This window comes from Trematomus bernacchii, unplaced genomic scaffold (genome assembly GCF_902827165.1).
Source record: "Trematomus bernacchii unplaced genomic scaffold, fTreBer1.1, whole genome shotgun sequence".
Classification (NCBI taxonomy): Eukaryota; Metazoa; Chordata; class Actinopteri; order Perciformes; family Nototheniidae; genus Trematomus; species Trematomus bernacchii.
The window spans coordinates 823,566-842,596 of record NW_022987797.1 but is presented as its reverse complement, the minus strand read 5'-3'; the positions used below and the strand labels follow the sequence as shown (position 1 = coordinate 842,596).

The 19,031-nt window shown below is 38.7% G+C and overlaps 1 protein-coding gene across 3 annotated transcripts in view; it reads right to left on the bottom strand.

Annotated features, from left to right (window-relative positions):
• LOC117497875 (sodium- and chloride-dependent taurine transporter-like) overlaps positions 1–19,031 on the bottom strand; it is a 42,816-nt gene that overhangs the window by 6,635 nt on the left and 17,150 nt on the right. For 2 of the 3 annotated variants that reach the window (XM_034149907.1, XM_034149906.1), the window contains 11 exons: positions 14,975–15,063; positions 10,520–10,674; positions 9,246–9,378; positions 8,167–8,301; positions 7,568–7,671; positions 7,336–7,460; positions 4,169–4,281; positions 3,500–3,637; positions 1,825–1,927; positions 1,270–1,370; positions 75–245 (listed from right to left, as the gene is read on the bottom strand). In XM_034149907.1, coding sequence (XP_034005798.1) covers positions 75–245; positions 1,270–1,370; positions 1,825–1,927; positions 3,500–3,637; positions 4,169–4,281; positions 7,336–7,460; positions 7,568–7,671; positions 8,167–8,301; positions 9,246–9,378; positions 10,520–10,674; positions 14,975–15,063 — 1,367 coding nt within the window. Of the gene's footprint in view, positions 1–74; positions 246–1,269; positions 1,371–1,824; positions 1,928–3,499; positions 3,638–4,168; positions 4,282–7,335; positions 7,461–7,567; positions 7,672–8,166; positions 8,302–9,245; positions 9,379–10,515; positions 10,675–14,974; positions 15,064–19,031 lie in introns of those variants that run through there. The other variant, XM_034149908.1, reaches the window with a different exon arrangement.

The window sequence follows — 19,031 nt, the reverse complement described above, 5'->3', positions numbered from 1 at the left end:
CACAACAGGAATGAGCATCTATGATCTAAAATAACCTACAAAACAAAACTGAACCATAAGGTTACTCCACCCACCTCGATGAGCGGCCCGTCAGAACGGAGGATCTTGATCACAACCACCATGGGGATGCAGATCATGGAGGTCAAGGCCAGAGTCCAACCAATTCCAATGGCCCAATCAGGATACTCGTAGACCTTGTTGTACGTCAGTGGCTTGTATTTGACCAAGGAGAAGATCAAGCAGCCCTGGAGAGGAAAAGGAACAAATGTTCAAATACAAATAGTTTCAGATAGGAGAGGAACAGAACAGACATTACCATTTACAAATGACTATGTATTTATTTGACAACCCCTTTATACAGGAATTTAACTTAAAAATATTCTGTTACTGCTTCTTTCTTTATCCTTATTTTTGTTTTTTTATTAACGTTTGCTTGTCTCTATAATTTTCATGTGAGATTGCTCTTTACATTTTTGCCTCTGTCACTTCTGCTGTAACGCAGCGTCCACACGGCGGCGTGCGCTGAAGCTTGCCGGTGGGCGTGTCTGAAACTCGACCAACAACCAATCACATGAATCTCCCGCCCCGGACACACAAGCACGCAGTTTGATTGGCTAGAGCTTGTACTGGCATATGAATTGATTGGCTGACGTCGAAGCTTCAAAAGTTGAACTTTTCTCAACTTTTGAAGCGAGCAACGCGAAGCGACGGAACCACAATGCAGTTTGGCAAAGCGTAAAGAAACGTATTCTCACCATAGAAACTTGCAACCGCCATTTTCTTTTTTAACTAGTCAAATGACCATTGAAAACAGTTCAATGTCTGCTTTACAAAAGTTCAAAGTTTATTTATTCTTTGGTTTCTTATTATTCTAATTGATCAGAAACCTAAATGTGTTGTACCCCAAAGAGACATAACAACAGCCTAGTTGAGTGTATATTAACTCGTAATATATACTAAAGGGTGCCAATGGAGTATATATATAATTACTCAATTATTTCATTATATATTTTTTCACCTTCTTTCAAGACATTTTGATGAAACATATGCAGAAGGTTGAAGCGGATGGAGATTGTATTTCAAGAAAATTGACCAATTTGAAATGGCGAAATGTGTTTTTAAGAAACATGCCAACATCATGATGACACGAGCACGAGATAGAGGAAGCAGAATAATGGTGGTTAAAAAAAGAGGAAGAAGAAGTCAAACTCTTTCTAAAAGGTCTTTGGCAGACCAAACAGCTGATACTTACAATAACAACTATCTTACCATGCACAGTGTAGGAGTGATATAACTCCAGCTATATTTCATCCAAGCATTTGGTCTGTAGCCCAGCATGTCCTCAAGTGCATCATAGTAATTATCAGCGCCTATGAAAACAGTAAAACACCTTCTTATTAGTTTTTGCAATTCAATTCTTACTGAGTCACAGAATGCACCACAAAAATACAAGATTATGTTCGGGCGCAGAGGCAATTCAAAATGCTTAACACAAAACATAAAACATGAGGGAATAATAGGGCCCCTTTAAGTTGAGGTTGTTATGTATGTCAACCAGTCAGAAAAATGTTGACCTAAAGGTTAGTTTCTCCTTTGTAGGCACACAGTACAATACAGCTTTATTTATCCATCCCAAAGTGGATGCTCTTAGAGAGAGTGCAAAGACAAGCAGACGTCTGATTCAGTGCACGCAGACATTATAAAACAATACATGAGAGCCAATCATTTCCTGTGCACTTAAATCAACTAGTTATTTATTTAGTAAACATCCTACAGGCTCACAATATTTTGCTATATATATATATATTTCCAAATGCTACTCACCATAAACCCAGGCAACAGCTATACATTCAAAGAATGCCACCCACAGAAGGCACACACCACTAGCTGCATAGTAATCAAACAGCTGGAAAACATACATGCCACCCTGCGGAGAAACACAAATACAGGATGTAATAACACACTTTTCCAAGAGTACATTTCAGGCAATATTTTATATTGTTCAATCTCATTATCAATAGAAAACATGCTCAGGGTCCATATTGTTGTGTCTTGCGTTACATACAGTTTAAATACAGCTTTATTTAGCCTTTCTGACATAAAGGCATAACAACTGAATTTTTAAATGGATTTTATGCAAGTTAATTGATGTTTTATTACTTTTTATTTGTTTGTCTGTCTTTGTTTTATAATGTGTTTAATGGCTCAGATTATTAGTGTTTTATCACATTCGATTTGTTGGACCCTCTGTGTTTTATAATGTGTTAAGTAGTGTTTTTATGTGTTGATTTTAGTGTCAGTGCATTTTAAAAAGGTGTTTTGTTTTTATGTAAAGCACTTTGTAACTCTGTTTAGAAGGTGCTATATAAATAACATTTATATTTATCTTAACTAAATGTGAGTCTGCTACTGTTTCTGAGTGTGTATGTGCACATCTGTCTTTGCTCGTGTGTGTGTGTGTGTGTGTGTGTGTGTGTGTGTGTGTGTGTGTGTGTGTGTGTGTGTGTGTGTGTGTGTGTGTGTGTGTGTGTGTGTGTGTGTGTGTGTGTGTGTGAACGATCATGGGAATCCTAAAGTTGAACCAGGCCACCGGAGCCATAAAAAGATGTTGTCATGGGAATAACAGAGGGAGCGAGGGAGGCAGGAAATAGAATGACAGTGTGAGAGGGAGGATGAGGACGATAAAGGCCTTTCAATAAAGGTCATAATATTAACATTTCAGCAGCCTGAATAGATGTTTTGATATGCTTCAGTATGACTGGCCAGAAAAAACTCAAATGTAACAACTGACTGGGACTCTGTTGGGTTTTCCGTAGATGTCTTGCTAAGCCTCAGTGAGCCAGGCAGAATAGCAAAGCTTTGGGAGATAATGACAGTTACATTTGTATTTGGCGAGTCAAAATGTCTGGAGTGAAAAGGGTCTTTTGCTACAGGGCAAGTGTTAGGAGGATCATCCATAACAATGGTGTGACTGTATACTTAATGGGGGAGGAAATGTGGAATGTTCAAGACAGAGATAAGGTTGAAAAACAGAGAAGGAACATGAGTGATGCAAAGAGGAAGAATATCAGAACAGAGAAAATTAACTATAGAGAAAGAGTAGATGCGAATGAGAGGACATGAAGGAAAGACATGATGAGAAAAATAGACATGAATAGGAAAAAGATATTTGGAAAAGCTGGGTCTAATAATACAGGAAGGGAAGTTCTCATGACTTGGCAGTATAAATAGCCCTCTGTCACCCCCCCGGGGACTGACACTAATAGCTGTATGAACGCTGTTGTTCCTGGTGTATTCATCAGGGGTTAGAGCTCGGAATAAAGTCAGCAGCCATAGTGTTTATATACGATTCTCAAAATGTGCCGTGTGCATGTTTAAACTTGATAATTACTGTGAGTGTGGTGGACAAATGTATCCAAAATAGCCATTTCCCTAACTGTTGATTGACTTTTGCACTGTTACATACATTCTGGTCTCTTTTGTTGGCAGTTTTTTTTACCTTGGTAACCATGGTGAGTCCAAACAGGTAGCTGATGCTGCAGATGATAGCGATGAAGATCTCTCTGCGGTAACCCTTCCTTAGGAAGGACGGATACAGATCCACCAGTGATGTGATCTGCCCTTCCACCTCCACAAACTGCAGGGAATACAAAAAGAGTTCTTAAAAAAGATAGCATGATTAACCTTACGCATATTTATTACCCATCCTTTTAAAAGCATCACTTGTGTCTCATTTCTGCATCTATTGAATTGGTTAAAGCTGATTAAATTGATGTATTCCTTTTTTGTACATTTTATTTTATGCAATACACAGTATTTATTTTTTCTTTCGATACAATGTACTTTTTTCTTGTTAGCAAATATAACATGTTAGCGCCCCCCCTGTTTTTAGGTTCCCCTCAGAATTTTCCATTATCATTAAGCAAACCCACATTCGGTAATTCACGTTTTGTTGGTAAAGTGTATGTTGGTTTCCTCACCCATGTCAATTAGACACCATTTATTGTTTGCCTACAAATATCTATGGAAAATGATTAGGGCCACATACATTTTTCTTTTGAGATTTGACCAAGTCAAGTCAGAATTATGACTTTAAACTCTGAATTCTGAGAAAAGGTCTGAGTTCTGAGATTAAAGTTCATTTATCTTCATATATATTTTTGCTAACCTGACTGTCGAGGCCAAGCAGCAGCAGCATAACGAAGAAGAGCACTGCCCACACTGTAGGGAAAGGCATCATGGATACAGCCTTGGGATAGGCTATGAACGCCAGGCCTGGACCTGCAGAGGAGGGGGGTTGGGGTAAGAGCAAAGAGAGAGGGATGGGGGGGAGGGAACATTAGTATTACGATAAGCTCATCTGATCTGCCTCTCTGTGGGAAAGAAAAAACCCAAACAAAGGAGATGCAAAACCAGATTTGAATTTATGATCTAACCTGTGCTACCATTTTGCATTTACACGGTTCTGTGTTATGTTTTGGTATTTAGCGTTAGGTGTTGTGAATAAACAGGTATTAAGAATGTCTTATACACATCTTTACTTACCCGTATCTTCATTTTTTATAAATATTACGTACAAGATCCCTAACCTTGTGCACTTAACACATTAAACTATGTATTACTATTTACGATGACTTCTTACCATTAAAAACATAAAGTATTATAACAAAGTTAAACAGAACAATTATAAAGAACAGGTTAAGTATAGTAAGTAAAGTACACTGTTCTGAGAAGTGTTTTATTGCATCTCTGTGGAAATAAATAAGAGAGAAGTTGTGAAGGATAATATAAATAATATATACAAGTACATAATGTAGAGGATTGTATATGTGTGTTGAGTTACCTAAAGGACCAAAGATCCAACATTGCAGGTACTTTATGAAATATTTAACCTACTTGTGCTTGATTCACCTTTCCAGGCAGCTGGAAGACAGTTAACTCCTGGAAAAGGTTAATCAAGGCTTGGCTTTTCTCAATTAATATAGTTTTTAAATAACACCTACATCACTGTAGCCATTTTGCATCCCTGACTGAACTAAGAAATAGTGTCTCTATGAGGAATGCAAAACAGCCCAAACAAAACAGCAGCTGATGTTAACTGGGTTGTCAAATAAAAAGCAAAAGGCTTTTTTTTCCCTTTTTTTTTTAAAACCAGAGGTCTAATTTGACGTAGATGCTAACTTGGAAACTGTGAAAACAGAAGTTAAAAAACAAGAAAGCAGCCATAACAGCAAAACAGCATCGCAGCTGATAGCATCATACAGTATGTAAGTATGTTCAGCTTTTGTTGCAAATAATGACAAGGCATCCAACCAAACACCGCGTTGACTAACAACTAACAACTTCTATTCCCTGAGATGCTAACAGAACGCTAATCAAGTATATCAAAATCGTAAAATAAAATCACCATCAAACAGTGTGATATCATTACTGTACAACTTTACAAAACACAAATTACTACATATTTAAACCTATTTTGTATATATTTATCTTTTCCTTTTTAGCACAGACTTGTTCGTAGTAGCTATAGCATGATATACGAGTTCTGTATATTTACTCAGCTGAGTCTCTGAATTGATAACATTCATATACAAAGTACGAGGAAATCAAGTAATCGCAGTTAAGGCAGACTTACTTGAGATTTCCCTACACTTTCAAATAACTCTATTGTTCAACCTAAAGGACAAAATTACCTTTTCTTTAACAACTGAGTTCCCTGTTGCTCTGCCTAGTTCCTTTTAATGCTTTGCTAACCTGTGAGGCATCAACCCACTCACCAAACACAACGTTGATATTGGATAAGTCTGCTAAAATTGGGGCTTTGCCCATCGTTCTGAAAGCCCGTTATTCCAAAACTCAAAAAGTCTGATACATTTCCAATTGGAGCCAAACCCCATTGTTCCAAAGGTCGATTGCTCCAGAATTACTTGTCTAATTAATTGTCTCTGCATAAAACATGTCTATTTATTATGCAGAATGTATTAATCAGACCTGTAATCTTTGCCTTTATTGGTTGGGCTGGTCATGTTTAGGCATTGGCAGGAAACCAGTAAGGCAAATCCAACCAGAGCCAGTAGGGCGAGTCATGCCTCCGCCATCTGTTTTTTGGATAGAGTGTATTTTTGGAACAATGGGCCTTTGGTTTTTGGGATAACGGGCTGTCGGACAAATGGGCCATCCAAAAGAATGGCATGGCAATGCAAATAGGAGACCACAGAATTGTCCAATATTCGTATCGACTGGGTTGGCAGCATAGTCAGTGTTTGGAGTAAGCGGAATGCACTAATCTAAATTTGCGCTGTCAACCTAGATGATCTTCGGGAAATACTTAAAGCCTGGGTTTCACAAAAGCATTTTACAGTAACAACATCATTGCTATGTTATCAGCAAACATGAAAAGTTGCAAATTTGTGTCTCATTTGATTTCAAACAGAATGCCTTATATCTTAAGCATGTAAAGGAAGTGAGTTAAATCAAGAAAAGACGAGATTCAAACTTTCCAAACAAACCCAATAGTTGTTCTAGATAAAAACAGAGAACACCTTTCTTAAAGTGTAATCTTAAGTATATATTTTTAAAACAAGCCAACATTCATATTTTCTTTGCTTTGGGATGTGAAAAACAAGCATTAATAAAATCCTTAGTCTGATTGTATCAGAAAACCAGGCATGGCTCCTGGCTTGAATTGAGCTAACTTTGTTAAATCACAAAAGATGACATCATGAAAGATTGCCAATTCTAAAAAACCTTTTGTAGAAACAACTTATAACACCATATGTGTCAGTCAACCAGATAGGAACCACATCAATGGTCACATCAGTTTGTAACATGAAGGTAGAAAAGGAACCTCTCAGGACCAAAACTCTTGTGCATGTTTAGGCTAGCACACTGGCACAGGATACATTGTATGTCCCCACATCGCTTGTTCTGTGTAAACTCTAGCTTGTTCTTTATGCCTTTTAGGGTTAGGCTTGGGTCTAACTCTTGCTCTTTTTGAAAACTAAATACATTTTCCAACATCTCTCTCTTAGTCCAAATCCATCCAACTTTCTTCACTCGAATGATGCGCTAATAAACCGATCAGATATTTTCTCACATTCTGCTTTTGTCAAGTAGTGTTTGATTGCGGAAACTTCCATATACCGATGCCGTCATTTGTAATTAATCCAGGAATCCTTTTAATACCAAGTTACCATTCATTTGGCCGAAAATAAACATATTGGCTAATTCTCTTTAGGGATTCGTTGCTGTTTTTCTTTGTCATTACTGTCGTTTATTTTGTTAACCAGGAAAGCAGCGCCCACCATCACTGCCACCTTTACAGAACCCTCGTACCTGACTCTGCCACATCAGCAATGTCCACCCCTTGCTCTTGTGCCATGAAGCCCAGGACGGAAAATATTGCGAAGCCAGACACAAAACTGGTACCACTGTTGAGGGCTCCCAGCAGCAAACAGTCCCTATGTCACACATATGTCATGAGGAGGATTTGTTAATGAACACACAACGATCCCGTCTCCCCCTCTCTCCACTACCGCTAACCCCTCACTGAAAACTGATGCCTCACCTGTAGCAGTTGTATTTGTACTTGTTGTAGCTCCCCAAGGAGGTCATGGCGCCCAAACAGATGGCATAGGAAAAGAAGATTTGGGTACCGGCGTCAATCCACACCTGTAAGTAGGAGGAGAGAGCGCATACAAAAAGGCTGAGGCCTGCTGATGAGGGGAATAACAAGGCATGGGTAATATCTAGCGAAGCTAGCTGGGTGGATAATTAGTTAATGTATGTAATGATTTTACCCTAAAATGCCAGCTTTAAAATCATTTTGAGGCTAGACTGACTTATAATAGTGAGAATTAGTGTAAATGCTGGCGGTTAGCAACGCCGGTGTCTTGCCAGAATTGAACACTTATATGGACTAGGGAATTCAGGGTCTGTAGAAATCTAGTCTAAGTATTCTGTTCAGACTAAACAGTACCAAAAGTTAGCGATGACACCTTGATAACAATTATTTTAAATGACATTTCTCACATTTTATTTGCAACCAGAAAGACGTTTCACTTCTTCAACAGTAAGCAACGTGCGTAGATGTTTGGCTAGACACAGTGACTCTAAAAGGAGACCTATGTTGAGGGTTTCTCACTCGGGCAGTACAACGGCACCTACCTCTGGGTCCTGCAGACGAGCCAGGTCGGGGTACAGGTAGAATTTGATGCCGGCAGAAGCTCCCGGCAGGGTCACACCACGGATCAACAGAACGATGAGCATGACGAAAGGGAACGTTGCTGTGACGTAGACCACCTGATGGAGAACACAATACAGAAAATAAAGGCACATTTAGGAAAAGCTCTTTAAAATATGTTACAGTTTGTCATTTTCTACAGAGGAAAACTACAACTAAATGTTTACAGTGTAAAAAATGGTCCGCCTTGGCCATGAAGTAATTGCTAATGTGTTTGGTTCACTTGCTAATATCTTAGGTTTCGTTACAGGGAATATGGTCTGATAAATGTGTGAAGATATTTTTGGATGGTGACCATGATAGACCAGAGAGAGTCCCTTAAATCAATAGCAGTGTATCATAAGCTGTTATTTGGAAAGCCCTGACCACACATGGCCTTGTAGGAGTGACTTTATTACCAGAATTACAATTTAGAGCAACCAGAGAGCATCCATCAGGCCCGTCTAATCAATGCATAGTGTTGAGATTATAAAAAGAGCAGTCTGGGATTGATTGAGCTTTCTGGTCTATGGAAAGTGGTTGTTGTTGTTGTTGTAGCAGCTATTAACCAAAGTCTGATATGTTCTCTTTATCAATCCATTCAAAACAATATCATATTTGCTACGGTAATTTTGTCTGTCTTACAATTAGTTGAATGCATGGGGTCAAAAAAGATTATACCACTTTTTCTTTTTTAACAGGATGAAAAATAATATTGAAAGCAAATGTACTTTGCTTTCTCAGCCCAACCAGGCATTGAGAACAACTTGCACTCCGTTTGAACATAGCCCCTATTGTTCTCTTAAGACCAAATCAAAAAAGTAATATGAGCATCAGCATGTCATGGTTTGTGGCAGTCATTATGATGCAGCAAAGATAAAAGCGGACAAGTCAGTTCTTGCCTTTCTGTAAAGTTCATCAAGTTCAGGAGAAACAAAAGATTGTTTCTCTGTATTAACAGTGGAAGACAAAATAAAATCAGCTTTAAACCAGAAAGTAAAGGTTCACAGAAACATTTGTTTACCTTGCCAGTAGTCTTGACTCCCTTCCAGATGCAGAAGAAGCAGATGACCCAGACCAGCAGTAGACACAGAGCCAGATCCCATTTAACAGGACCTATATCCTCGATCCCATTGCTGATGCCCAGCACATTATGTCTGGAACACAGAAAGGAAAGCTTCGTAAGCGTGTGGGTCCATCTGTTCAACTTAAGACATTATGTAACAGTGACAAAAAGCTACAGTGGATTTCATCAAATTTAAGTTAATCAAGTGGGCGAGTCACATGTCTGTAAGTGTTTATGTGTATTAATCAAATAACTGTGTAATCTAATCTACTATTTTTCTTTTGAACAGTTGAATTTATGGTCTTTGACTGGGGTGACAAACCACACTGCCAGCTCAATATTCTAGAAAATAAAAGCATGCCGCCATTCATTCTAGTTTTTCTAATGTGTCCAGGTCGAGCAGCCACCCTTCAGCTCTGAAAACTGAAGCCAAGTGGGAAGTGCCTTTTAATCCGTATTTTTTCGAATGACCAGCAGGGCGGAACTTCAAAGTCAGATTGCATAGAAGTCAATGAAAATTAACATACAACTTGATTTTCTACCTCGTTAACATATTTATAATGTGTCTTCAATACAGCATTAGGTTAATTTAGTAAATGATGGTTCCATTTAGAGTAAAATGGATAATAGGTGATAGAAGGGTATGCTTAGGGGCATTGGTAGAACTAGTACTTTACACTTTGCCCCCTTCATTTAGCTGTGGAAAGTTAATCATACTTTGGTAGAATAATATTTATTCTTCAACATTCAACAGTTTTTCTAAGCGCTACCCTTTAGTGTCAACTGTAGATAATAAAAAGAACAAGATGGCTAAGGCCAAAACGGCAAACGAGAGGCTTCAAAAGATTAGTCCAGAAAACTATACTAGACTACATCCACCTCTTTTCTCCTTTAGAACTGTAGATTAATTGATACGATCTTGCCGTATTTTGCTACGTTTTTATATCAATGGACGCCATGAAACTTCCCAAACACAGCAAAATGAGAAAAATAAAAGCCGAGGGCAGGGTCTCTGTTGATAAAGACACCATCTAACATGTGCAGTTAATCATAGTCAAGTGATGATTCAGATGGACTATTGTTGAAGGAGTCAATACACTGTCTTTATGGGACATTCTACTCACTTATCCTTTAGTTGAACACGACACATCACATTCGATGACATGAAAACATTACAGGTTATGTAAACGAGCATGTAAACGAGCATGTATGTGTGCTCTTATGTAACTCACTCCCAGAACTCGGTGACGGGGGAGGTGAAGTTAGAGAAGTTGGTGATGTTGGCACCCAGCAAAAGGGATTTGTTCTTGCGGAAGGTGTCCTCGATGCATCGATCCGTGTTCCAGGGCTGATTGCACTTGGCCCAGGGCAGCTCCGGCTGAAAACACTGAAAGGAATAAAGAAGCAGGTTAGAGGACAATTTAGCTTAACCTGTTAAGCACCAAGCCTGTTTTTCATGTTTCAGGCTCGAAAATGACATGCTCAAAACAACTTAACTTCTAAAAGGGTTATATGAATAATTTCTTTTATCAAAGCAAGGTTACATCTGTGAGTTGGATGTAGAAGTGTCAGAATCAATATAGATGTTTTTTATTTTAAAGAAAATTCAGATTTTACATAGTAAAAAACTGTAAATTATAGTGTCCGTCCAAAAATTATTTTTTACTTATAGTGAAAACTACCCTTGGATGATGGGTTAGTAGACTAAAAGCTTTAGGAATCCAAAGTACAACATATAATAAGTACCCTGTATCAAGATTGATGCAAAACAAGTGACATTTGACCTTTTTAGAGAGGTTTAGCCAAAACCACCCCACCTCTGAGGTGATTTGGGTGAAAATGTTTTTTTTCCATATCTCTGGCCCCCCTTGGTCGATTTTGATGGTTGACACCTCTTTCTGACCGTTAGAGCCAATAGAATGGAAGGGGGGGCCCCCACACACACACACGTTGTGAAGAGAAAAGGTGGGGGCTGCGCGCATGTAAATTTGCAGCAGAGTGGACCTATCTCTAGCTCTGGCATTTAGAAACGAAAAAGCAGTTTTATTGCTTATGGATTATCAGAAATCATTTCAAAGAGGACACAGACACATTGGATTAACCTATGGATTAACTGCAGCATCGTTCTTTTATCGTTTTAATGCCATTGAAGACCAGTTTTGACCAAGGTAAGCCATGTTAGCGTTTCTAGCTACCTAGCGCCACATGTAGCATTATAGCGTCGCAAATGTTTATCACTGAGTGTTGAGGTGGGCACCAAATGATTCTGTGTCTCCAGCTGAAGCAAAACGAGGGGTTGGCTGTGCATCTAGGATAAGTAATAAGGGAGTTAGGAGTGAGTTTAGGTGCAGAGATAGGTTACATTTTTTCGCTCGTGGCTAATTCAGAGGCTGAGTGTTAGCTTTGTGGTTTTTTTTTGGATTTTTTTTTTTAAAAAGATCAGTTAGCCGAGTTTCTTCCCGTTACATGGATATAAAACATTCATAGTTTATTAAATATTAAGATTCCTTAGACGTTGTTTCCTGCAAATGACGCGTTTATCCGCCCGGTACCGGGGGGGCCGTGCGTAACAGGTTAAGGACAGCCTTTCTTCTGATTGGTGTCATAATTATGGACCTGAATAGGTGACATTTCTAAACACAGCTTCTCTTTTCTATGGTAGGTGGTCATGGCCTAAGTGTGACAAATTAATACACTCTTAGATGTTCTGGTATGGAAAATAATAAACAGGACATGTTAAACTGTCTAGAAGCAAATAACGCATTTCTTTCAAGTCAAACACGTCACTTTTTTGTGGAGTTTAGAAGACAGGCACTAAAGTGCGTTAGGGTTAGAAAGACACATATTATGATGTCTGAGGCAAGTGTTTCAGACAAAGGGTTGAAATATATACATTTAGGCAGACAATATAAGAAACGGATATGTGATTACATTTATGTGATGCTTGATTTGCTCTGCTCTTTTGTTCTCGTCATATATACATTATAAACTATAACAAATAACAATTGTCATTTGGCGGTCTACTGTACGCAGAATGAAGAATGAGATGCAGTATGATGTGAAGTTCTTGCTTTGACCTCATACACAAATGCAAACCCATAAATATATTATGCATACACAAACACATACACAACATTACTCCCTTCTGTGTATACATAAGAAAGAAAAACACAGGATAAAAAAAGATTTCCCCAATAAGTACATTATTCTGAACCAACCATGGCTCTGGTGGCCCCTTTTACTTATCCTGAAACATTTTCCTAGAGTGTTTCTATAAAAAAGGCTGACATTCCAGCTAACAAGTACAGACAAAAAAGACAAACATATTTTGTCGAGCAAAATATGTTTGTCTTTTTTGTTTGCCTGCAATGATGGTACTTCAGGACTGCTTCTTAAACTCTAATCACACTCTCGCAGACTTTTCCAGTGATTCTAAAGTAGATGACAATGTATGTGTGTCGCTTAAGAGGAAAAGATGCCTGTTTTTTGTTGTTGTTGTTATTACTGTCAGGAAATGTACAACCTAACCCTGGACCGCCCAGTAGTAGTAGTCAGATCGCTACTTCTGCTGATTTTAAAGCTAGGTCTGGGTTGGGTTTCATCCACTTGAATGTGCGCAGTCTGTTAGGTAAAACTAGATTTTGTCCGCATTTGGGCAAGCTCGACTGACGCTGACGTCATTGTGTTATCAGAAACATGGCTAAATAAAACTATTTTGGCCTCTGACATATCCTTAAATGGTTATAATGTGTATCGTACTGACCGGCCTAATAAAGGTGGTGGCGTTGCCATTTATGTTAAGAATAAGTTCAGTGTAACCACATTGGTTTCCAAATCTATCAGTAAGCAATTCGAATTTTTAGCCTTAAATATAGAAGTGGCAAAGGGTCAACTGGTCATGGTGGTGGGCTGTTACAGACCCCCCTCAGCTGTCAAGGACTCCTTGTCTTCACTAGCAAATCTTTTATCGCAACTAGACTATAAGGAAATAGTGCTACTTGGAGATTTTAACTGGGACTGGTTAACTGCAGTATCAGAGGATTTTAAAAACCTTTGTATCTCTTTGAATGTTACTCAGATTGTTGACAGTCCTACTCGCCCTAACATTAAGTCCCCTAATAAATCCTCCCTAATTGATCTCATTCTAACTTTCTCATTCTTGATTCTGTGACTAACTCTGCTTCTGTGAACACCACAGTCTGTGACTCTGAACAATGTGGTCTGGAAAACCCTTTCAGTTTTACTCCTTTTACTGTAAATGTTGTTCATGAAGCTTTAACCAAGTTAGATCCTAAGAAACCGGCTGGCCCGGACAACGTAGAACCTTTCTTTTTAAAGATAGCTGCAGATTTTATTGCTCCACCTACACCTACTACCTCTCTGAAAGGTCCCAATGTGTTCACTTTGATGGGCTGTCTTCTGAGTGGTTGAACATTGCTAATGGTGTTCCTCAAGGTTCTGTTTTAGGTCCACTTTTATTCTCCATCTACATCAATAGTTTAGGTGAAAATGTGGATGAAGCTACTTTATATTTTTATGCGGATGATACCGTGATGTACTGTGCAGGTCCCTCGATTAAGGAGGCGGTTGTTAAATTACAGGCTGTTTTTAACATTATTCAGACTCAGCTCGCTGAGCTTAAGCTTCTTTTAAATGTTGAGAAAACCAAGGTAATGCTCTTTTCTAAAGCTAAAAAGACTCCAGAGACTGCTTTGGATATTGTTACTATGCAAGGACAAGTACTCGAAGTGGTTACCTGTTATAAATACCTTGGTATCTGGCTTGATGATTGTCTTACTTTTAAACTTCAGGTCATTAATCTGCTTAAAAAGCTGAGGGTTAGACTAGGTTTCTTTTTTAGAAACAAGTCCTGTTTCTCTTTTGAAGCCAGGAAAAGGCTAGTCACTGTGACCTTTTTACCTGTGCTAGACTATGGTGATTTGATCTATATGAATGCACCTGCCCATTGCCTGGAAAGGTTAGATGCCGCCTATCACAGTGCTCTGAGATTTGTTACTAACTGTAAAGCACTTACTCATCACTGTACCCTGTATGCCAAGGCAGGTCTGCCTTCACTTACTGGTCGGAGGCTCAGTCATTGGTACATATTCATATATACAGCCATGCTGGGTAAACTACCGACTTATATATGCTCTTTGATCTCACGGAGAGTGGCAAGTAGCTATTGCCTGAGATCCCAGGATGTGTTCTTATTACATGTGCCAAGTGCTAGGACTGTTTTAGGTACTAAAGCTTTTATGTGCGCTGCTCCTCTAGCTTGGAACACCATGCAAAACACATTGAAACTGAGCATTTTGGTTCCCTTGCATCATTTTAAAGCACGGCTGGATTAAATGTTATTAGATACCTGTCATTGTGAATAGGTTGCTAATTTATACCCCTGTAATTATGTTGTGATGTCCTTTTTGTTTTCTGTTGTTTTTATGTGTAACTAATGTACCGCAGGTCTCCCTTGAAAAAGAGATCGTTGATCTCAATGGGATTTTTCACCTGGTTAAATAAAGGCTACAAACAAACAGACGGGTCGAGTATCAGAAGTCAAACTGTCTTGATAAAAATCCAGTTTTATTCCTACAATGTTAGTTATTTGTGATGGAGGTGACAGAAAGAGAAATGAGAGAAAGTTAGAGAAACGTTTTTTCTTGCCATCAGTTTCTCAAACCTACCTGGAACAGATAGTAGAGACCCCAGGCCAGGATGACGATGTAGTAGACATTCAGCAGAGACACGATCACAACGGAGGCGTAACCAATACCTGGAGAGAGAAGAGAGCTCAGGTTGAGGATACCAAATATTCCATCAACAGTCCAATAAATGGTCATCAAGATTAAAGGTCACAATGTGAGCAAACTCTCTGTTGAACAGGATTTGTATGGTAGTAAAAGAAAGAGCAACAGGCATTTTTTATCAAAGTGAATAAAGGCTTGAATGGTACCTTCTTTCAAATACATTGTGGAATGTAAAGAAAACAACCTGATTGGAGGCTTGAGCGTATTGCCCTTGTAAATAAATGAAGGATATTTTCATCAAAATACCCACAATTTACAACATAAAAGTTCTGGTAATGTTACATTTTGAGAAAAAAAGACAGTTGTTAGTGCTGAGTATTGTCGGGCCAAAAACAGGATGTACCTTAACAGTTGAGTGTTCATGACAAAACAAGCAACATTTCATAAAATAGGAACCAACACACTTAGTTTTGATTTAATGTCCTCACAATAAATAAGTTATGCTGAAAATGTGCACATTTGTTTGTACATTTTCCTCAAGAAATAACCCGACCAGCCTTGGTTTTATGCTTTTGTGTTGACCTCTTGGTCTTTCTTTTTTAAGTTGCCGGAGCCACTTCCAGAACATGAGAAAAATAAAGAACTTTTTGAAAATTAAAGCATGGAAACATGTCACAGTAGAAGCACTTAATACAAAAACTGAAACCTGAAAAAGAGCATGTTAGGTCCTCTTTAGTAAATAAATAATACAAACTCAAATGTCAGATTAAAAGACTATATTTGTATACAGATGTTTCTGTTAGCGAACTACACATAGTAGCCTACTCAAGATCTACAGCAATATTGTTTTCGTTTTGTTAACCTTCAGTGTTGTCGTTAACCTAAACTAAGTGATGTTTGGAAGGCCGATGAGATTAACTTCATTGCGACAATCCTGGCCTTGAGACAGAACTGATGGTAAACAGAGGGTCAAGGCTTTGTCTGTGTGTTCCCACTACACAAGGACACAGATAAGATTAAGTAATGATCGCGGTCAGTGGGGGTGCTCAAGTATATTAGTACTTATATGTGTGTACCCTCATTCTGGAAAACACCACCGACAGAGGGCACTTATCCCAATGAAATGTCCTTTAACGTCATAGGCCATCTGTATGTTTGCGTGTGTGTAAACATTAGTCTCCGTACATTTTCCTGAATTGTACAGTTTGCTTTATGTGTGTGAACTATTTCACCATCGCATCATGTCCTTTTGATCACCCACACACACACACACACACACACACACACACACACACACACACACACACACACACACACACACACACACACACACACACACACACACACACACACACACACACACACACACACACACACACACACACACACACACACACACACACACACACACACACACACACACACACACACACACACACACACACACACACACACACACACACACACACACACACACACACACACACACACACACACACACACACACACACACACACACGATTAAACAAACAGATGCGTCCTCCTCCATGATGTCACTTCTTGTGCTCATCTGCTGACCTCGGCTGACCTCGCTCTGACTGTTTACATTAACAACTGATCCTTTAACACACAAAAACTGTTCATCATTGGTTAAGCTACCAAGATAACTGAAGAGATAAACAACTTAAATCTGTTAATAGTCATAATACAGTAATTCATGATATACTATTCCAAAAAGGGCCATACTCTATATCGAGTGGACTACTTTTATTTTTGGTACAAGTACTAAAACTTTTAAGAAATAATGAAAAACGTATCAATAAATAACAATATAAACCACCTAATATTAAACTGATAGACTGGTGTTATGTAAACCACTTTTTCAGCTTTCCATTAAATATAAAATCCAAATGTAACATTTCTCTTTTTAACCTTTATTCTATCTGGATGGCAGGGTTAAGTCAAACAGTTTTTGATGAATGGCTTGTTTCTGTTTTGGTGAGAGAACATGCCGAGAGTGTGTCAGTTGCCAAGCAACACAAGTCTAATAATAGTCTACCTGTCGCCCCGTGTGTTTCTATGCATTTACTCAGTGATTGAATATGTGCCTCTTCCTGGATGTCAGTGGAAACAGTTGTTATGTGTTGGGTGTATTCTCTTTGTACATGTCAATAATCTTTAAGCCTGTTCCCAGCTAGAGGAGATCAGCCTAATCACACTGAGTTTGGTTTCCCCTTGATAACTCAGTCTGACATTGTGTTTGGGACAGGGGTTATTTTAACCACTCCGTAATGACTGGTGTACAGTATCTAACAGTGTTTTCTTAGTCTGAACATAAGCTAAGAGCAGTAACATTTTCAGGTTCAGATAACTTCATTGTCCATTACATTTGCATGAAATGGGAATGTGTCTTTGGCACCGTCATATAAAACAACAATCACCATAGAGTGGTGCAGGAATGAGTGCTAAAACCCTGAAAAGACGTAGCATTTTAGTACTTCCGAAACGTTCCATTTAAAGTGTTAGTTAGAAGCCTGAATTAAGGTCTGTTTAACACAGGCTGAAGAGATTTAAATGTTGTGTTCTATGACATAAAGTATATCAGTAAATACACCACTGGTGAATGTCCAAAGCTTCTACAGTACGTGTCGGTGGTTACTAACAAATGACTAAATTAACTACTAAACGTCATCACGCTGACACGAGTCCGCCTTTAGCTTAGCGGTGGTGACTTTAAGTCATGTGACCGTTCTGTAGTCTGATTATAGCCTAACATTAGTTTTTTACTTCTGGTGTTTACATTTGCTTCAAATATCACAAAGTGGTGTTAATATGTGGAGACTATCCTGCTGACAAAATGTGTTAAGCAGTGGCGAGCCGTCAGGGCCCTCTAGGCCCTCTCTGAGGGCCTAAGGTATTCTAAAAAATAATATTTGAAAACATTAAATATTTTAGTTATATTTTTCATTAGTTTTACCAAAAATAATTGTATTTAATTGTATTTAAAATAACATTTCCAAAGAAATAAATCTGCCTGTTCAGTTTCTGTTGGAATGTGAAGGGTTAAATGAAAGAAGCTCGTCTGGCCCTCTCTGCGAGTTACTGTCCTGCTGTAAATTCACATAGGGCCCGCTATAGTAACTCAATGAGAGAGTAATGTCAAATGACAGTACAATTGACCAATCATATCTTCCCTCTAAATGGGTGGGCTTTATGAGAAGTTCCGCCCGCTGTGAAGTTTATGCATGTGTATAAAGTGGTGCAGTGACGCGTCCTAAAACCCGGAAGTAAGCTGCGCATGGGTTCCCTCGACAAAAAAAGCAATGGGATTTCTCCATAGGGTTTTGGAAAATAGCTCGAAATAAGATCTGTGGAACGAACCGGTTAGATAAATGCACGTTTTGTTCAGCCGGATAATATCCACATGTCTACCCTACTTTTATAATTTTCTAATCATAAATCTAATCAATAAATGTATGATCGATAGATTTATGATTAGCATAAGTTCGTTCATGATGGCTCATGTCAGTGATAGTGATGACATCGTTGCGAAAGGATTAACAGAGTCATTTTCAAGATTGAGTTACAATGATGTGGCAAAGGATCAGCTGCATGACCCCGCCATCAAGTGCTTCATCCAAAAGGACAGGAGGATGGACTTTGTGTTTAAGTGATTTGATCATCAAAGGTGGGGGGGGTCAGAGGGCCTAGGTATAAAAGTCACGGCTCGCCACTGGTGTTAAGTATGATAAATGTGTGTTTGCCGAAATGTGTTATTTTCTGCAATATTCCAACATCCAATTGAAGAATTCCCTTGCTTCTTGTGGAGGGAATCCTTGCGATGCTAACTTCCGGGTCGGCCTACAGACATTGATGCTTGTCAATTTCTACAAGTGACTAAATGGTAGTCATTATGAAGCTGGATTGTACTTCCACTGGCTTGTAGTCTTTCACGACACAGCATGATACTCAGTAGTATTAATAATACATTAAT